The following is a 15,752-nucleotide window of genomic DNA, read 5'->3' as shown; positions in this document are numbered from 1 at the left end:
TTACCCTATATGATCTAAAAAGGGAAGGCAGAAATAATCCCACCCCTTGTTTGGCATATCATAAGAAATAATCATAAAAATGGCCAACCAGGAGCCCTCTGGGCTGCTCTGTCTATGGAGTAGCCATTTTTTATTCCCTTATTTTCCTAATAAACTTGCTTTCACTTTACTCTATAGACTCACTCTGAATTCTTTCTTGCACGAGATCCAAGAACTCTCTCTTGGGGTCTAGATCGGGACCCCTTTCCTGTAACAAATGCTTATATCAAAAAAGCATAAAGATTTCAAATAAACCACCTAACAATGAACCTCAAGGAACTAGAAAAACAACACCAAATGCAACCCAAAATTAGTAGATAGAAAGAAAGATCATCTATTCCAATTTTTTTGTATACAGAAAAATACAAAATTACAAAAATACAAAATACACAAAAAATACAAAAATTAGCTGGCTGTGGTGGTGCATGCCTCTGGTCCCAACTACTTGGGAGGCTAAAGTAGGAGGATTGCTTGAGCCCAGGAATGGAAGGCTGCAGTGAGCCACGATCATGCCACTGCACTTCATCTTGAGAAAGAGAGTGAGACCCTCTCTCTCAAAAAAATGAAACAGGAGGGTATAGGGCTGGTCAATGAACAAGACAGCTTTTGAGGTTATATCTTAAATATTCCTGTTTTTACTATTAATGTTGATGATTATTACAACAAACATAATGTCTGTTATATATCTATATCTATATCTATATCTATATCTATATCACCAAAACATCTAGAAAGAAGTTTCATGAATGTGTTGAAAGGGTTAGCCCCTTTGCACAGGCTCCAGTCTACTGTAACAACTGATAAGTACCACTTCTGCAGACAGCCAGAAAAGACACTTTTATGGAGATGCTTGTTTTTATTTTTTTTTTATTTCTTAGATCACACTGGTTAAGGAGAAATATACTCCAAATGCCTAATTTTTCTTCTCCTGGTTTTGGAATTTTGGTTGTCCCATCTAAATACAATATATCTTATTAAACATCCACTATAACTTTCTTTATATCATCAGAATAACCTGATTGCAAATAAAATTTCATTTACATATAAATTAATAAATATCTTCTCCCAAAGTTTACTACTTCAAATTAATCTGCAGACATAAATAGTTTGCTAGTGACCTTGACATTAAAAGAAAAAAGGAGGGAGGGATGGCAACAAATCATAGTATCCAGAATAAAGCTAGGAAATACGATCAATAATTTCTTTTTTATTTGAGCTGATATGGAGAGATTTAAGCAAAGGGAAATCATAAAAGACCAGTTGACATTCTTTTTGTCTTTATCAAATTTAGTTCTTAATAACAATAGCATAATTGGCAAACATTTAATGATTATAACCTTCAGTTTTCTTTTACTTAACACAGTACTGATTTGTCAGGATTTTGATTTTATGATACTCCAGCTTTATGAAGAAAAGGTCATCTGGTGTGTGCCTCTCATTTGGTACACACAGATAATGTGTGTTCACTCAATGGATATGATACCTTGACATTTTAGAAAACAAAATGAATGTGCATTCTGGAGAACAATGCCTTTTAATTGATGTTACTGTCTTGGTGCGTTTATATTGCTATAAAGGAATACCTGAGGCTGGGTAATTTGTAAAGAGGTTTATTTGGCTCATAGTTCTGCAGGCTATACAAGAAAACACACACACACACACACATACACACAAAAGGCATGGCACCAGCATCTGTTTCTGATGGCCTGCTTCCACCCATGCATGGTGGAAGGTGAAGGGGAACCTGCGTGAGAAGAGATCACATAATGAGAGAGAAGAGAGAGGCCAGACTCTTGAACAACTAGCTCGCACAGCAACTAAGAGTGAGAATTCATTCATTACGGCAGCAGTAACCAAGCCATTCATGAGGGATCCACTTCCCTGACCCAAACAACCTCCCATTGTGCCTCACCTCCAACACTAGGGATCAGATTTCAACATAAGGATCAAATATCCAAACTACAGTAGTTACATTCATACTAATACTACAACCACATCATCATTCTAAAAAAAAAAAAAAAAAAAAAAAATTCCAATCAAACATTGCCATTCTAGCTACATGCAACAAAATAATTTCTCTAAAAACAAGACTTCTAAGTGGATTGTGCTTACACTAGCAATGCATGTCCTCTACAATTGCCACACAATCAGTACAACCCAGTAAACAATATTTATGCATAATTCATATTCTATAGTATTTGACAAATCCTGTAAAAACATAAAGAGGTTAAATGTAATAACTACAGAATTCTTAACAAAATCTTTGACAGCAAGAGTTCAGAAACAAATACAAAAAGTAAATCCATGAAAACTTAACAGGCATCAGAAAAATTCTCCTTTGGTATTATAAACAAATGTAGGCCAGGTGTGGTGGCTCACACCTATAATCCCAGTACTTTGGGAGGCCGAGGCAGGGAGATCACCTGAGGTCACGAGTTCAAGAGCAGCCTAGCCAATATGGTGAAACCCTGTCTCTACTAAAAATACAAAAATTAGCCAGGCGTGGTGGTACACGCCTGTAATCCCAGCTACGCAGGAAGCTGAGGCACGACAATTGCTTGAACCCAGGAGGCGTAGGTTGCAGTGAGCTGAGACTGCACCATTGCACTCCAGCCTGGGTGACAGAGTGAGTCTGTCTTAAAAAAAAAAAAAAAAAGAATCAAGACTAAGAGGAATTCTTTGGTAATGAAACAAAAAACATACTGTTTTCCAAAACATAACAAACACAACCACAACAACAAAAAAGACCCTCACTCATTCATTACTTACCACAGCACTTGCCATTTGCAATTTGTCATTATAACTCAGTTTATAGTTGAACACAACCAGGTTAATTAAAGTTGATACAATTTGCTTATCAATCTGATTAAAGGGATCATAATGATGGAAATGGTCAGATCCTAACTAGAGGAATTATTTCAGTATTCAGAATTCAAAGAGAATGGCAACTGGCAAGAAGGGATAGTGCAGGCAAACAAAAGTAGGGAGAACAATTACAATACCTTAATAAGGGTACTGTCATTAGTTATTCTGTTAATTTCAAAGGTGATGATTACTCATTCATTTATTTCATGAAACAGCGAATATATCAAATGTAAAATATAATGAATTATTTTATTACTTATCACTTACAGAAGAAGGGAGATATTACTAAACTCATCAAAGTGGCTGGACATTCTTTTATACCAGCAGTATATAAAAGTACCTGGTTTCATATCCTTGCCAGTTGTGGATATTGTTAGACTCATACTTTTACTAATTTGATGAGTGTGAATTGGCATCTAGTTATGATGTATACAAGGAGACATATTTAAAAGATGTTCACTAAAAAAGAAAGTAAAAAACTGGCATCTACCAGCAAATGAATGAAAAAATAAATTGTGGTATATTCATAAAATGCAGTATGCAACAGTTAAAATGAATTAGAAATATGTAATAACAAAAATTTCAAATATAGTGTTAGATGAAAAAGCAAGTTTTAAAACCAGAGCAAAGAAAATTTAAATGGAAGCACAACGTTTATAGATATATATATGGTAGAAAAAATATATATATATGTTTTATAACATAAATGAGAAAGATACACATAAGTTTCAGGATAATGATCATCTATAAGGAGCGAGGTAAGGGAACAGAATATGGTAGGATAAAAAGGATGTTTCAGTAGTGTCTGTAATATTTTATTTCTTCTTTCAAAAAAAAGTAAAATATTAACCTCTAGGTAGCAGATATACAGGATGCTCTGTTTTTATATCAATGTGTCTGTTTTTATATCAATATCATACTGTTTTGGTTCTTATAGCTTTGTTATATATATGTGTGTGCATAATATGTATATATGTGTTTGTATATATATGTATAAATACATTATATATACACATTATATATACCTATATATATATATATATATATTTTTTTTTTTTTGTAGATGGAGTCTCTCTCTGTTGCCCAGGCTGGGGTGCAGTGGCATGATCTCAGCTCACTGCAACCTGCATCTCCGTTCAAGTGATTCTCCTGCCTCAGCCTCCCAAGTAGCTGGGACTACAGGTGCCCACCACCATGCCCGGCTAATTTTTGTATTTTTAGTAGAGACGGGGTTTCACCATGTTGGTCAGGCTGGTCTTGAACTCCTGACCTCAAATGCTCCACCCGCCTCAGGCTCCCCAAGTGCTGGGATTACAGGTGTGAGCCACCACACCTGGTTGCCTTGTAATATATTTTGATGTCAGGTAGTGTGATGTCTCCGGCTTTGTTCTTTTTGTTCAGGATTTCTTTGGTTATTTGAGGTCTTTTCTGGTTCCATATAAATTTTAGGATAGTTTTTTCTATTTCTGTGAAAAATGACATTGATATTTTGAAAGAAATTTCATTGAATCTGTAGACTGCTTTAGGCAGTATGGTCATTTTAATTACACCAATTCTACTCCATGAGCCATATTCTTGTTCATATCTATATCATCTTAATTTTAATGGTGAGCATATATCACTCTTCTAATGAGAAAAATATTTTTTCATGAGCAGAAGAATAAAAAATTAGTCTTTTGCCATATTGAACTTAGAAAGCCAGTAAGAAAATCTAATAAAAACTACTAAGTGAACAAAAAAGATGCCCAGTAATGCAATGAGAAAATGAAGGGAGTGTGTTGATTTATGAAATCAAAAACCTGAGCCTCCTTTGACTTCCTCTGTGTGTGTGTGTCTTTATCTCCCCTCTTCTCTAAGTGATAATTTGCCATGATGAAATAATTATTTTCTAAATCAAATGAAATGCTATATTCCTGCTTCATTTAATAAATGAATAAGCAACCATTACTTTTTGAAATTAAGAGGGAAGGGTTTATTTTAGAAGCTCAAAATTCACTACAAAAGTATTCTTTTTATATCATCTAACTATGTGCATTTGAAAATGTCCTTAGATGTTAGAATTCTTATTTCATGTATAACCAGATGGTTTTACTCTTTATTTTGACAATGCTATTTCTTTATTTATCCTTTGAAAAAGGAACTCTGACCTTTGTTTTAGTTTACAAACTGAGGGTGATACTGTAACATAAGGGTGAGGAAGTCCAGCACATTGAGCCTTAACCAAGGCTTTCTTCACATCACAAAACTGTGTAAGTGTTCTGAGAGGAAAAATATACTAAGTGGCACTGAGCTTCTTTCCTGCAAAGAAAGCAGGCAAAGGAAGTAGAATAAATAAAACATCCAAACAACCACATTTCTTTGCAATGTTTGCATTTTCCTTCACCAGGGAAAAAAACTCTCTTCTAATCTCAAGACTTTATATTAAACAAAATCATTTCCTGTAATAAGAATTTTGAAATTAACTAGTAAATTAACTTTCAAAGAACAAGCCTAGTTTGTGGAAAATTAACTGGTGATGATATAGGGCACTAATTTAATGAATAATGATGAGGGGAAATAAATTACACATCATATAAGAAAAACTGCTTATTTGCAACTTTGTTCTGGATAGTAGGAACAGCATAGTCTAGGACAAATCCGCATCCCATGATCTTCATCTCTTCTATCTTCTTCCTCTTCAACATAAAGAATATACCCTGACTACCAGGTTACAAAACACAGTATATGTGGATCATGGCAAATCTAGCCCAAAAGTTGTGTTGCTGAAAATGAGATTTGCCATTGATAATTATACTCAGATAATCTGACACTTGGCTTACTGATCAAAGCTTCCTTCTCAGAGATAAATCTTGTTTTCAATTTTTTAATAATCATTATCTCCTCCACCTATCAAGGCACTTCCTAAAAATATAGAAACAAGAAATCTGGAGAAGCTTGATTCTCCTGAGACTGGCCATCAATGTGTAACTAAATTATTCCAATTATACTGATAATAAAAAGTATAGCAAGAAACCTTGCTTGCTAGCATTACAAATCTACATGTAAAGTCTTGACTACTGTCTTGGTCTATTTTGTGTTTCTATAACAGCACACCTGAGGCAGGTTATTTATAAAGGAAGGAGTTTTATTTAGCTCATGGTTGTGCAGGCTGTTTAAGAAGCATGGCACTGGCACCTGCTCAGCTTCTGGTGAGGGCTGCATCAAAACATGACGGAGAAGGCCAAAGGAGAAGTGGGCATATGTGAAGAGGGACCAAACCTAAGCGGTGTCCTGGCTTTATAACAACCCACTCTTGAGGGAACTCATCTATTCCATTAGAACTAATTCCATCTAGCCAGAGAGAGAATGGCATCAAGCCATTCACGAGGGATCTGCCCCCATGACCCAAACACCTCCCACTGGGCCCCATCTCCCAACACCCCCACAATGGGGATCAAATTTCAACATGTGATTTGGTGGGGACGAAAAAACCATATCCAAACCATAGCAACTACTCAATAATGATTCTTTAATACTTGGTTATCCATTTGAAAAAAGTAAAAATAGAGTCGTATGTTACATTATACAATAATAATTCTTGGCCTCCTAAGCATAGAGTGGAGGAAGGGGATGGGGAAAGGTAATCTTTACCAATTTTTTGAGGACAGGAAAGTATATTTATACTGCTAAGTAACATTATTTATCTTTTCAAAGACAAAATGTGTTTTCCAAAAAGAACAGTTGTATCGTCCTGAATTTTGCCAAAACATATAAATATACTGTTCAAATGAACTGTAAACTAATTACTAATGGTACTCAAAGGTTACAAGGTCTAAAAAGGTTGTCTGGAAAAGGTAACTTCCTAAACAGCCAATTAAAATATAAAACTACAAACACAGGACTTACCTAGATACAAAAATAAAATCTTTCTTTTAAAACTTCTGTAACACTGATGTGCCATATTTTGATCCAGGAAAAGATTTACATTTTTGCATTAAAGTTCAAATAGCTCAAAATTCCTTGGCTTTCCCATTTTCTTATACTTGAATAGTATTTTTTAAAATACAGGAGAGGACAGAAAAAGGCTTTAAATACAATTAACCTAATATTGGGGCATATATAAATAGAATGCAAACAGAATTTCAACTGATATGTTATATCTGACGTCTTATAAATGATTCTGATGGAATCCAGGGATGTTATAAAAGCTACAAAATATAGAACATAAATTAGAACTACAAAAACTATCTCACCTAAACTTTCCGGACAGAGTTTAAAAGTAAGATATTTTGGGCCGGGCACGGTGGCTCACGCCTGTCCCAGCACTTTGGGAGGCCAAGGCGGGTGGATCATGAGGTCAGAAGATTGAGATCATCCTGGCTAACACGGTGAAACCCCATCTCTACTAAAAATACAAAAAAATTAGCCAGGCGTAGTGGCGGGCACCTGTAGTCCCAGCTACTCGGGAGGCTGAAGCAGGAGAATGGCGTGAACCCAGGAGGCCAGAGCTTGCAGTGAGCCGAGATCGAGCCACTGCACTCCAGCCTGGGTGACAGAGTGAGACTCCGTCTCAAAAAAAAAATTAAGATATTTTGGCCAGGTGCAGTAGCTCATGCCTATAATCCCATCACTTTAGGAGGCCAAAGCAGGAGGATTGCTTGAAGGCAGGGGTTCACAACCAGCCTGGGAAACATAGCAAGATTCCATTCCTAAAAAATTTAAAAATTAGCCAGGCACAGTAGCACACTCCTATAGTCCTAGCTACACAGGAGCCTGAGGTGGGAGGATGGCTTGAGCCCAGCAGTTGGTGGTTTCAGTGAGCTATGATCATGCCACTGCACACCAGGCTGGGCAACAGGGGCGAGACTCTGTCTCAAAAAAAAAAAAAAAAAAGGTATTTTTCAGCTAAGTCTCTTAATAACCATATTATATTTTTAAATTAGTTATATTTTTAACATATTTATTTAATTGGTTTTACAGACATTATACTATAGTGAGCTACCTCACTTCATTATTATCAAGTCCTTGTAAACAAATGTAAGTCTTCGTATGGCTGGCATTTTAAATTCTGATTCTGGGCAATGGCAAAACCAGTCACGCAACTATAAAAACTACCCATAATAATCCGATAATTTTGTTAGAATATTTCACTTCTCTTCTTGCCCTATATTGTCACAGTGTAAAAAGCAGACAGATATCTAACACCATTTTTTTTTTTTGGTCAGGCAGTGAATAAACAAATTCATCAACATATCTTTTAAATGTAAACCAAATTTACAGTAGCATAGTAATTGAGGAGCACCAATAAAATTATGCTTATCGAGAATTAATGGAGCTCTTTAAAATAAGCTTATTCAGCAGAAATAGAAGACTATTCTTCAGTGAGAAAGAATAGTCTGACTCCTTATAGTAGAATGAAAGAAAGGTTGCCAGATCATCATTAGTAATCAGAGAAATGCAAATTAAAACAAGATAATACTTTTGCCCATCAGATTGGCAAGAGTTAAAAAAACTGATAATATCCAGTGTTGGCAAGAGTATAGGGAGATAAGTATTCTCCTACAGTGTTAATGGGAATAAATTAGCACAGCCTTTGCAAAGGTAATTTGGCAGTATCTATGAAACTTTTAGATGTATATACCATTTGGTTTCATCAGTTCTACTTCCAGACCTCTATCCTAGAGAAATAACAACTTTGGGGGAAAAAAAATACATATATATATATGTATATATACATATATACAGACATATATATACACACATATATATACACATATATACACGTGTATATATACACATATATGTATATACACACATATATGTGTATATATGTATTTTTAACACATAAATGTAAAGATACATATATGTATTTTTTAATACATAAATGTAAAAATACATATATATGTATTTTTTAAGAGGAAATTACTAATAAACTATGATCATTCATATCACAGAACACCATGCAGTGCTTAACAGGAACATACTAGATTTATAGATGCCGCTGTGGAAAGAGCTCTAAAACAGAAGAAGTAGGGGAATCAAACTGCAGAGTAATTATTTATTTATTTTTATTTTTGAGACAAGGTCTCACTCTGTCACCCAGGCTGGAGCGCAAAATGGCATGATCTCGGCTCACTGCAGCCTCACCTTCCTGGGTTCCAGTGATTCTCCCACCTCAGCCTCCCAAGTAGCTGAGACCACAGGCTTGCGCCACCATGCCCAGCTACTTTTTGTATTTTTTGGTAGAGACAGGGTTTCACCATGTTGCTCAGGCTGGTCTCCTGACCTCAAGTGATCTACCTGCCTTGGCCTCCCAAAGTGCTGGGACTGCAGATGTGAGCCACTGCACCCAGCCTAGCCTTGCAGGGTAATTATTGCAGTAGACATCTGTCACTCATGGTGCTCCAAATTTTCTGAACCCACTACGCATTCCACCTTCCCAAAGTAGGCTAAAACAACAAAAATAACAACAAAAAAAACCCTATACTGTATTTCCCAGTCTTCCTCATAGCTAGGTATTTCACCAAAATATGTAGCAAGTAACTATGTGGCCAAAAGTCTATCAATCAGAAAAATCCAAGTGTTGGATTTGGAAGTAGACATGTAAGGAAACAGTCTGAAAAAGGGTAACTCTTTGATTAGCTTGGGTGGCAGAAGAGGCCGAATGTTGTGAGGTAAAACCACAAAGGCTTCCTGATGAGAGAAAAAATAACGTGGTGTGAGGGTCCATTGGCTGCACCACTCATCTATAAAGCCAGTCCTGCAAGGTGGTTCTGGGTTTTATTCCTGAAACAGTTTAGAAACTGCCTGTCCAGGCTATGATACTCTGAACATCTTTATCCCTTAATAAATCCCTTTCTGGGTAAAACTAGCTAGAGCGGATTCCATTGTAAGAATTAAGAAACTTTTCATATATACAAATGATAACCATTTATGAACTATACATGTTCATTAGTTTATGAACAAAAAAGAACGAAAAAGCATTACATGTTCAGAAAAGGATCTGAAGGCCTGTAAAATCACTGATAATATTTAACTCTGAAGAGGGAAGTGTGACTGCTACATATAGGTAAGGAAAGAATAAAAGAAGGTGTTTCCTTTTTCTTATGTATATTTCTTTTCGGTTGAAATATTTTTATGAGAAATAGTCATACAATGCTATGAATTTTTTAAAATCATTTAAAAGTTGAATGCCCCTCCCAGAGGTGTCTGCCATCCTAATTAAGAATAATAGGTTTGTGATATCTTACTAAGAAATTCTGGCTAGGCACAGTGGCTCATGCCTGAAATACCAGTACTTTGGGAGGCTGAGGTGGGCGGATCACTTGAGCTCAGGAGTTCAAGACCAGCCTGGGCAACATGGCGAAACCCCATATCTACATAAAAATACAAAAACTAGCCGGGCATGGTGGTGCACACTTAGTCTCAGTCACTCGGGAGGGTGAGATGGGAGGATCACTTGAGCCCAGAAGGCGGACGTTGCAGTGAGCCAAGATTGTGCCACTGCACTCCAGTCTGGGCAACAGAGTGAAACCTGACCTTAAAAAAAAAAAAAGAGAGAAATTTTAAGAAAATTAGAATAAACTGAAAACATTCTGTGGTACATATCCACACAACTTCATGTATTCATATAACAAAAAAATAATATTATCTTGGAACGAGAAAGGACTTTCTAACCCCCAGAGGTAGAGGAAAAAGAAGAATTTTTAACTACATAAACAAAACTTTTGAAATCTTAAAAAAAATTAAAAGATAAACGAAAAACTGAAAAAGGGATAATCTGAAGCATATATGGCAAACAATAAATTGATACTTCCACTACATAAAGAACTCTTACAAAGCACAAGGACACTTCAATTTCAAATTGGGCAAAGAGCATTAATAGTCCATTCTCTCTCTCTCTCTCACACACACACACACACACACACACACACATACACGCACAGCAAAAAATATGTTTAAGTTCATTAGATTTTTTTAAAATCAAATTAGCAAAAGTTTGATAATATCTAGTATTTAAGAGGGTATGGGGAAAAAGACAGTCTCAGATGTTATTGATGGAATTCTAAATTGTTCCAAACTTTTTGGAGGAAGAACTGAAAATACAGAACAAAATTTTAAACATTCATGCCATAAAGCAATTCTACATTTGGAAATGTATCCTATGGAGATAAATGGATGAATACACAAAGACAAAAACATTCATTGTAGCACTGTATAGTAAAAACTAGACAACCTAAATATCCACTATGAAAAACTAAAGCAATGTTCAAAATCCATACTATTTCATGATATTGCAAAACCATGCAGCTGTTACAATTAATAATGTAAATCCTTACCTATCAGCATGAAAAAACATGATCAAAACATACAATTAAAAGAAAAAGGTAGGTAACCAAATAGCATGTTTCTATTAGTGTTAAATATAGATTCACTGTATATGAAAGCATTTACATATATATGTAAATGTGTGTATACATATATATATACATGTACCCACACATACATATATCTACAAACACACGCATAGCACGTATCCTAAAAAAACAGGTCTGAAATGTGATATACCAAAATGTTAACCACAGCTAGTTCAGAATAATACAATCCTAGGTGATTTTCACTTTCTTTCTGATATCTTTTGAATAATCTGACCCTTCACAAATGACTATGTATAGGTTTTATAATAATAAACAGTAAGAAATGATTTCATTCTTTAAATAAGAAACAATAAAAATCACCTTATTAAATACCTTGTGTCTTTACAATGTATTACCAACTATCTTACCTTTAAACCTTCAGCTGGAAGTCTATAACCAAATCTTGCAGGGAGGTCATCAAATGTCTGAGATGCATTTTCAAAGTTATACTAAAAATAAAATTTTAAATATTCAAGTTAAGACCAATTTATATATTAACATTAAAAACAAAGATTTATTAAATTATGTATAATTATTATTTTGACAATTCTGATTACTATCACAGCTTATCAAAATAAAACTTAATTTGTAAATGTACATCCACTAAAATAGAAGGAATATATACAATTTACAACATACACAACTGCTTAAATTGGATTCTGATTTCAAATATTATTATTGAGCAGCAACACTAATTCAGCCTACTGTTTTCTGAGTTTTTCCCATAGACAATTTCCCAGCAAGGAATTTTCCAGACAGATCATCTTCCAGGAGGAGTGTTCCATTTTAATTTCTCTGTATTATAAAGGTCTGATTTACAGGAAGAAATTTACAGCATTTCTGGCTCCAGCTATGAAAAATGACTTTCTTTTTGGAAAGAAGCAGCATCATATCATATTTTTAAGGCATGTCAATTTTGTATAAGCCGAACATTTTTATCCAGGGTTGAACACTGAAAAGACCAAATTCAATGAAATACATACACGGAAAAAGCTGGAGGTATTCAAACTCTTTAACAACTTTCCCCCTTCCACACAGATATAGATTCCAATGCTACAATATTTATTAGTCTTTTACCAAAACAAAAGTTCTTTGTGCTTTTAGAAGATAACAGTAATGATAATAATTGTGAGAAGAGTTTGCTGTATCATTTAATAATGCTCAATTTGCTATACAGAGAGCAACAGAAACAAGGGCTATGGATGAAACTCAGCATAGATAGTGAACAAGTAACTTTTGAAACACAAGTGAAAATTATGTACTAGAAATTAAGGTAGGTGTTCACAACCTGTAGGACATAAATACAAAAAAAAGAGCACATTTGTTTTGCATATAGATCAAAGGATGGTTTGAAGATAGACAAAAAGGAAGAAAGCAAGAGCGTTATATATAGATAAGAAAAGATGGAAGGATCAAGTAAACCTTAAGTATTCACAGAGCATGGATTAAGTCACACATCCAGATTGATAGCTACATCATCCCTGAATCAAACACCCATTGGTTAACGCTATCCTAGCCTCTTATGTCATCTGCCAGAGGCATGCAGATAAGCAACTCCACAGTTTCACAGCCAATTATAGCTGTGACCAGTTGCCTTGCATTTCTCCAGTAGAGCAAGCAAATGTTGGATCTAGACACCTTCCATCTGTCAAGTCCCCTTGGCTCACCATCAACTCAGGTCCTAGTAACCGTACCACACTGTCAGCAGGAAAAGTTGATGCAGCATACAGGAAGACTGGACAAACTACAACAAGTGACCCAGGATTCAGGTAGTGTGGTTCTTGCATCCCACTGGAACCCTATCTTGAGTGTCTTAGCATGTCCATCTTATACCTTTGCCTCTCACTGTATGCTTGTAATTAGCTCAGGAAACTGTGTGATTCAAGCATCTAAATGCAGTCACTAAACCTATACCTTCTGTCATTGCTGGGATAATCATCCTAGTAGTGTACTTGGAGGCCATCAAGTATATGTGGTAATTGCTTCAGTGCGATTTCCCATTGCAACAATAATTCATATTTGCAGAGTACTCCATAGTTTACTAAGTACTTTAGAGTTACAAAATGCTTTGAAACCCATTATCACAATCTATCATTTAATCTCTTAATTAAAACACGTTTAATTGATTTAATTCACCTATGATCAGGTTAATGTTGAACTTGAGAAAAACATTTAATTCCTCCCAGCCAAAGATGCCACTGTGAAATAAAGTAACTTATCTAGATCAATGGAAATAGAACGAGGACAAATACTAATGTGTGTAAGCAGTATTTTTTAATGTACTTTTGAAATTAGGAAAAGAGGAATCTACAAACTATACTAAAGTATTATTTTATCTCTTCCTATTACTTAAGAGTTTCACTATTATAGCTAAAATTATAGAAATAAAATATCTAGCTTGAACTACAGTACTTGTAACATTGAGATGTGGATTAAGTTTTGTTACTGAATGAAACCCTTTTTGAAACTGCTTTGTCTTTCCTTAACAGCAAAATAAGGATTGTTTCATATTGCCTCTTAAAATCATATTGTTTAAAACAAAAAATGTTCCTACAGTGAACAAGACTAACAAAGGTACTTTACGTTTTTGGTATAAGGAGGGACGGGAGTGATGCTCATAAAATTAAAGCATGTTCACTGTTTAAAAATCTGAAGTAGTAGGCCGGATGCGGTGGCTCACGCCTGTAATCCTAGCACTTTGGGAGGCTGAGATGGGCAGATCACCTGAGATCAGGAGTTCAAGACCAGCCAGGCCAACATGTTGAAACCCCATCTCTACTAAAAATACAAAAATTAGCCAGGCCTGACGGCAAATGCCTGTAATCCCAGCTACTTGCAAGGCTGAGGCAGGAGAGTCGCTTGAATCCAGGAGACAGATGTTGCAGGGAGCCGAGATTGCGCCACTGCACAACAGCTTGGGCAACACAGCAAGACTCCATCTCAAAAAAAAAAAAAAAAAAAATCTGAAGTAGAAAATAGTTACTCCTCACTAGAATCCCATTCTTAGTGATTACCACATAACAGTTCGAGTCCACTTATTTTGAAAAGGTCTTTTCCTTAATCAATTATTTTTGACAGCTTCCTTAATAAAAGGTTTAATTTAATTTAGAAAGTAATAAATATCTAACAATTATTGAGCACTCATTATGTACAGACATCATGCTAAGCACTTTACAGGTAATAATTTATTTAATCCTAACAACAACTCTACAAAGTAGGCCACTATTACTATCATCCTCATTTTACAGATTGACAACAGAATGTTGAAAATAACTAGCTCTGGTAAATTAGAAGAACCAGGATTCTAACCGAGGCAGTCTAGCCACAGAGCCCCAGCCCTTAACCCACTACCCTACACAGTCCTTCACAAACTCTCACTTCTACAAAGTTAACTGCGACTTAAGAAATGTTAAGTAATCTGACCAAGGTCATGCAAATACAAAGTGGTAGAGCTGGATTTCAACTCTGATTATAAATCCATTTCTGGAGCCTGGACTACCCATGCTATATAATCCAATCCATTCGCACCACCACCCACTGGGTGTGTCTTTGCTACACAGCAAAGAAACACCTCATAATCACTATCCAGCAACCAATTCTCTCTGACAAGTCCAGACAAAAGAATCAAAAGGCAGACTGGGCACCAAGCAACACGGGTTGTTTGACTCTCATATAAGATGGATGTTACTTCTCGGTAAAATCATGGGCACAACTCAAAACTAACATGTCACCTGTGGACTATAAGTCTCAGAATATACAGCACTGATGTAGTTATCTCTTAAGTGCAATTCTAAAATTCCATGTTTCTAGTACAAACCTACATAATTAATAGTATTATGTTTCTTTTTGGGTAAAAGAAAAATGATAAGAGATAAAAACAGTAATCTAAAAGTACTAAGAAACAGATGCTATTAAAAGAAAATGTGATGGTACAAAATCTCTAAGAGAAGGCTTTTAATTACTTCAAACGTTTATTGAATTCCTACTGTGTAACTGACACCAGGCACCAGGAATAAAGTTTAGTAAGACACTGTCATGCCTTCCAAGTACTCATGGCCTAGAGGTCTGTCTGACTAGTCAGCTAGTCATGCTACAGTAGCATCTCCATAGCCTCTTAGAACTCAACAACTACTTGGACAAACACTGTGAATTGAATTCAACTGCCAAAAAAAAAACACACACACAAAACAAAACAACCAATCAACCAACTAAAAAACCAAAGGCATCTGGCATTACAAATAGCAGAACTGAAACTTAATTTTTCAAAAGCAGCATCCCAAGCCCTGTGCAAATGGAACTAGAATCAACCTAGTTGATTGGAACTAGATGTCTAATTTATTTACATCTGTATTACTGCAAACTCAGATTTCACAGATGCTCTTATTGCATTAAAAGGAAGAGCTCTTATTTTCTACCTCTTAACTCACTTCCTTTGAATGATTGTCACCCATC

The 15,752-nt window shown here is 35.4% G+C and overlaps 1 protein-coding gene across 1 annotated transcript in view; it reads right to left on the bottom strand.

Annotated features, from left to right (window-relative positions):
• Window positions 1-15,752, bottom strand: part of RNF13 (ring finger protein 13) — a gene marked incomplete at its 5' end in the record, with an annotated part of 165,747 nt that overhangs the window by 112,967 nt on the left and 37,028 nt on the right. The window contains 1 exon segment of the mRNA NM_001131724.1: window positions 11,669-11,749. Coding sequence (NP_001125196.1) covers window positions 11,669-11,749 — 81 coding nt within the window.

The sequence above is a fragment of the Pongo abelii genome, chromosome 2 (genome assembly GCF_028885655.2).
Source record: "Pongo abelii isolate AG06213 chromosome 2, NHGRI_mPonAbe1-v2.0_pri, whole genome shotgun sequence".
Classification (NCBI taxonomy): Eukaryota; Metazoa; Chordata; class Mammalia; order Primates; family Hominidae; genus Pongo; species Pongo abelii.
This window is presented reverse-complemented; position numbering and strand designations above follow the sequence as displayed.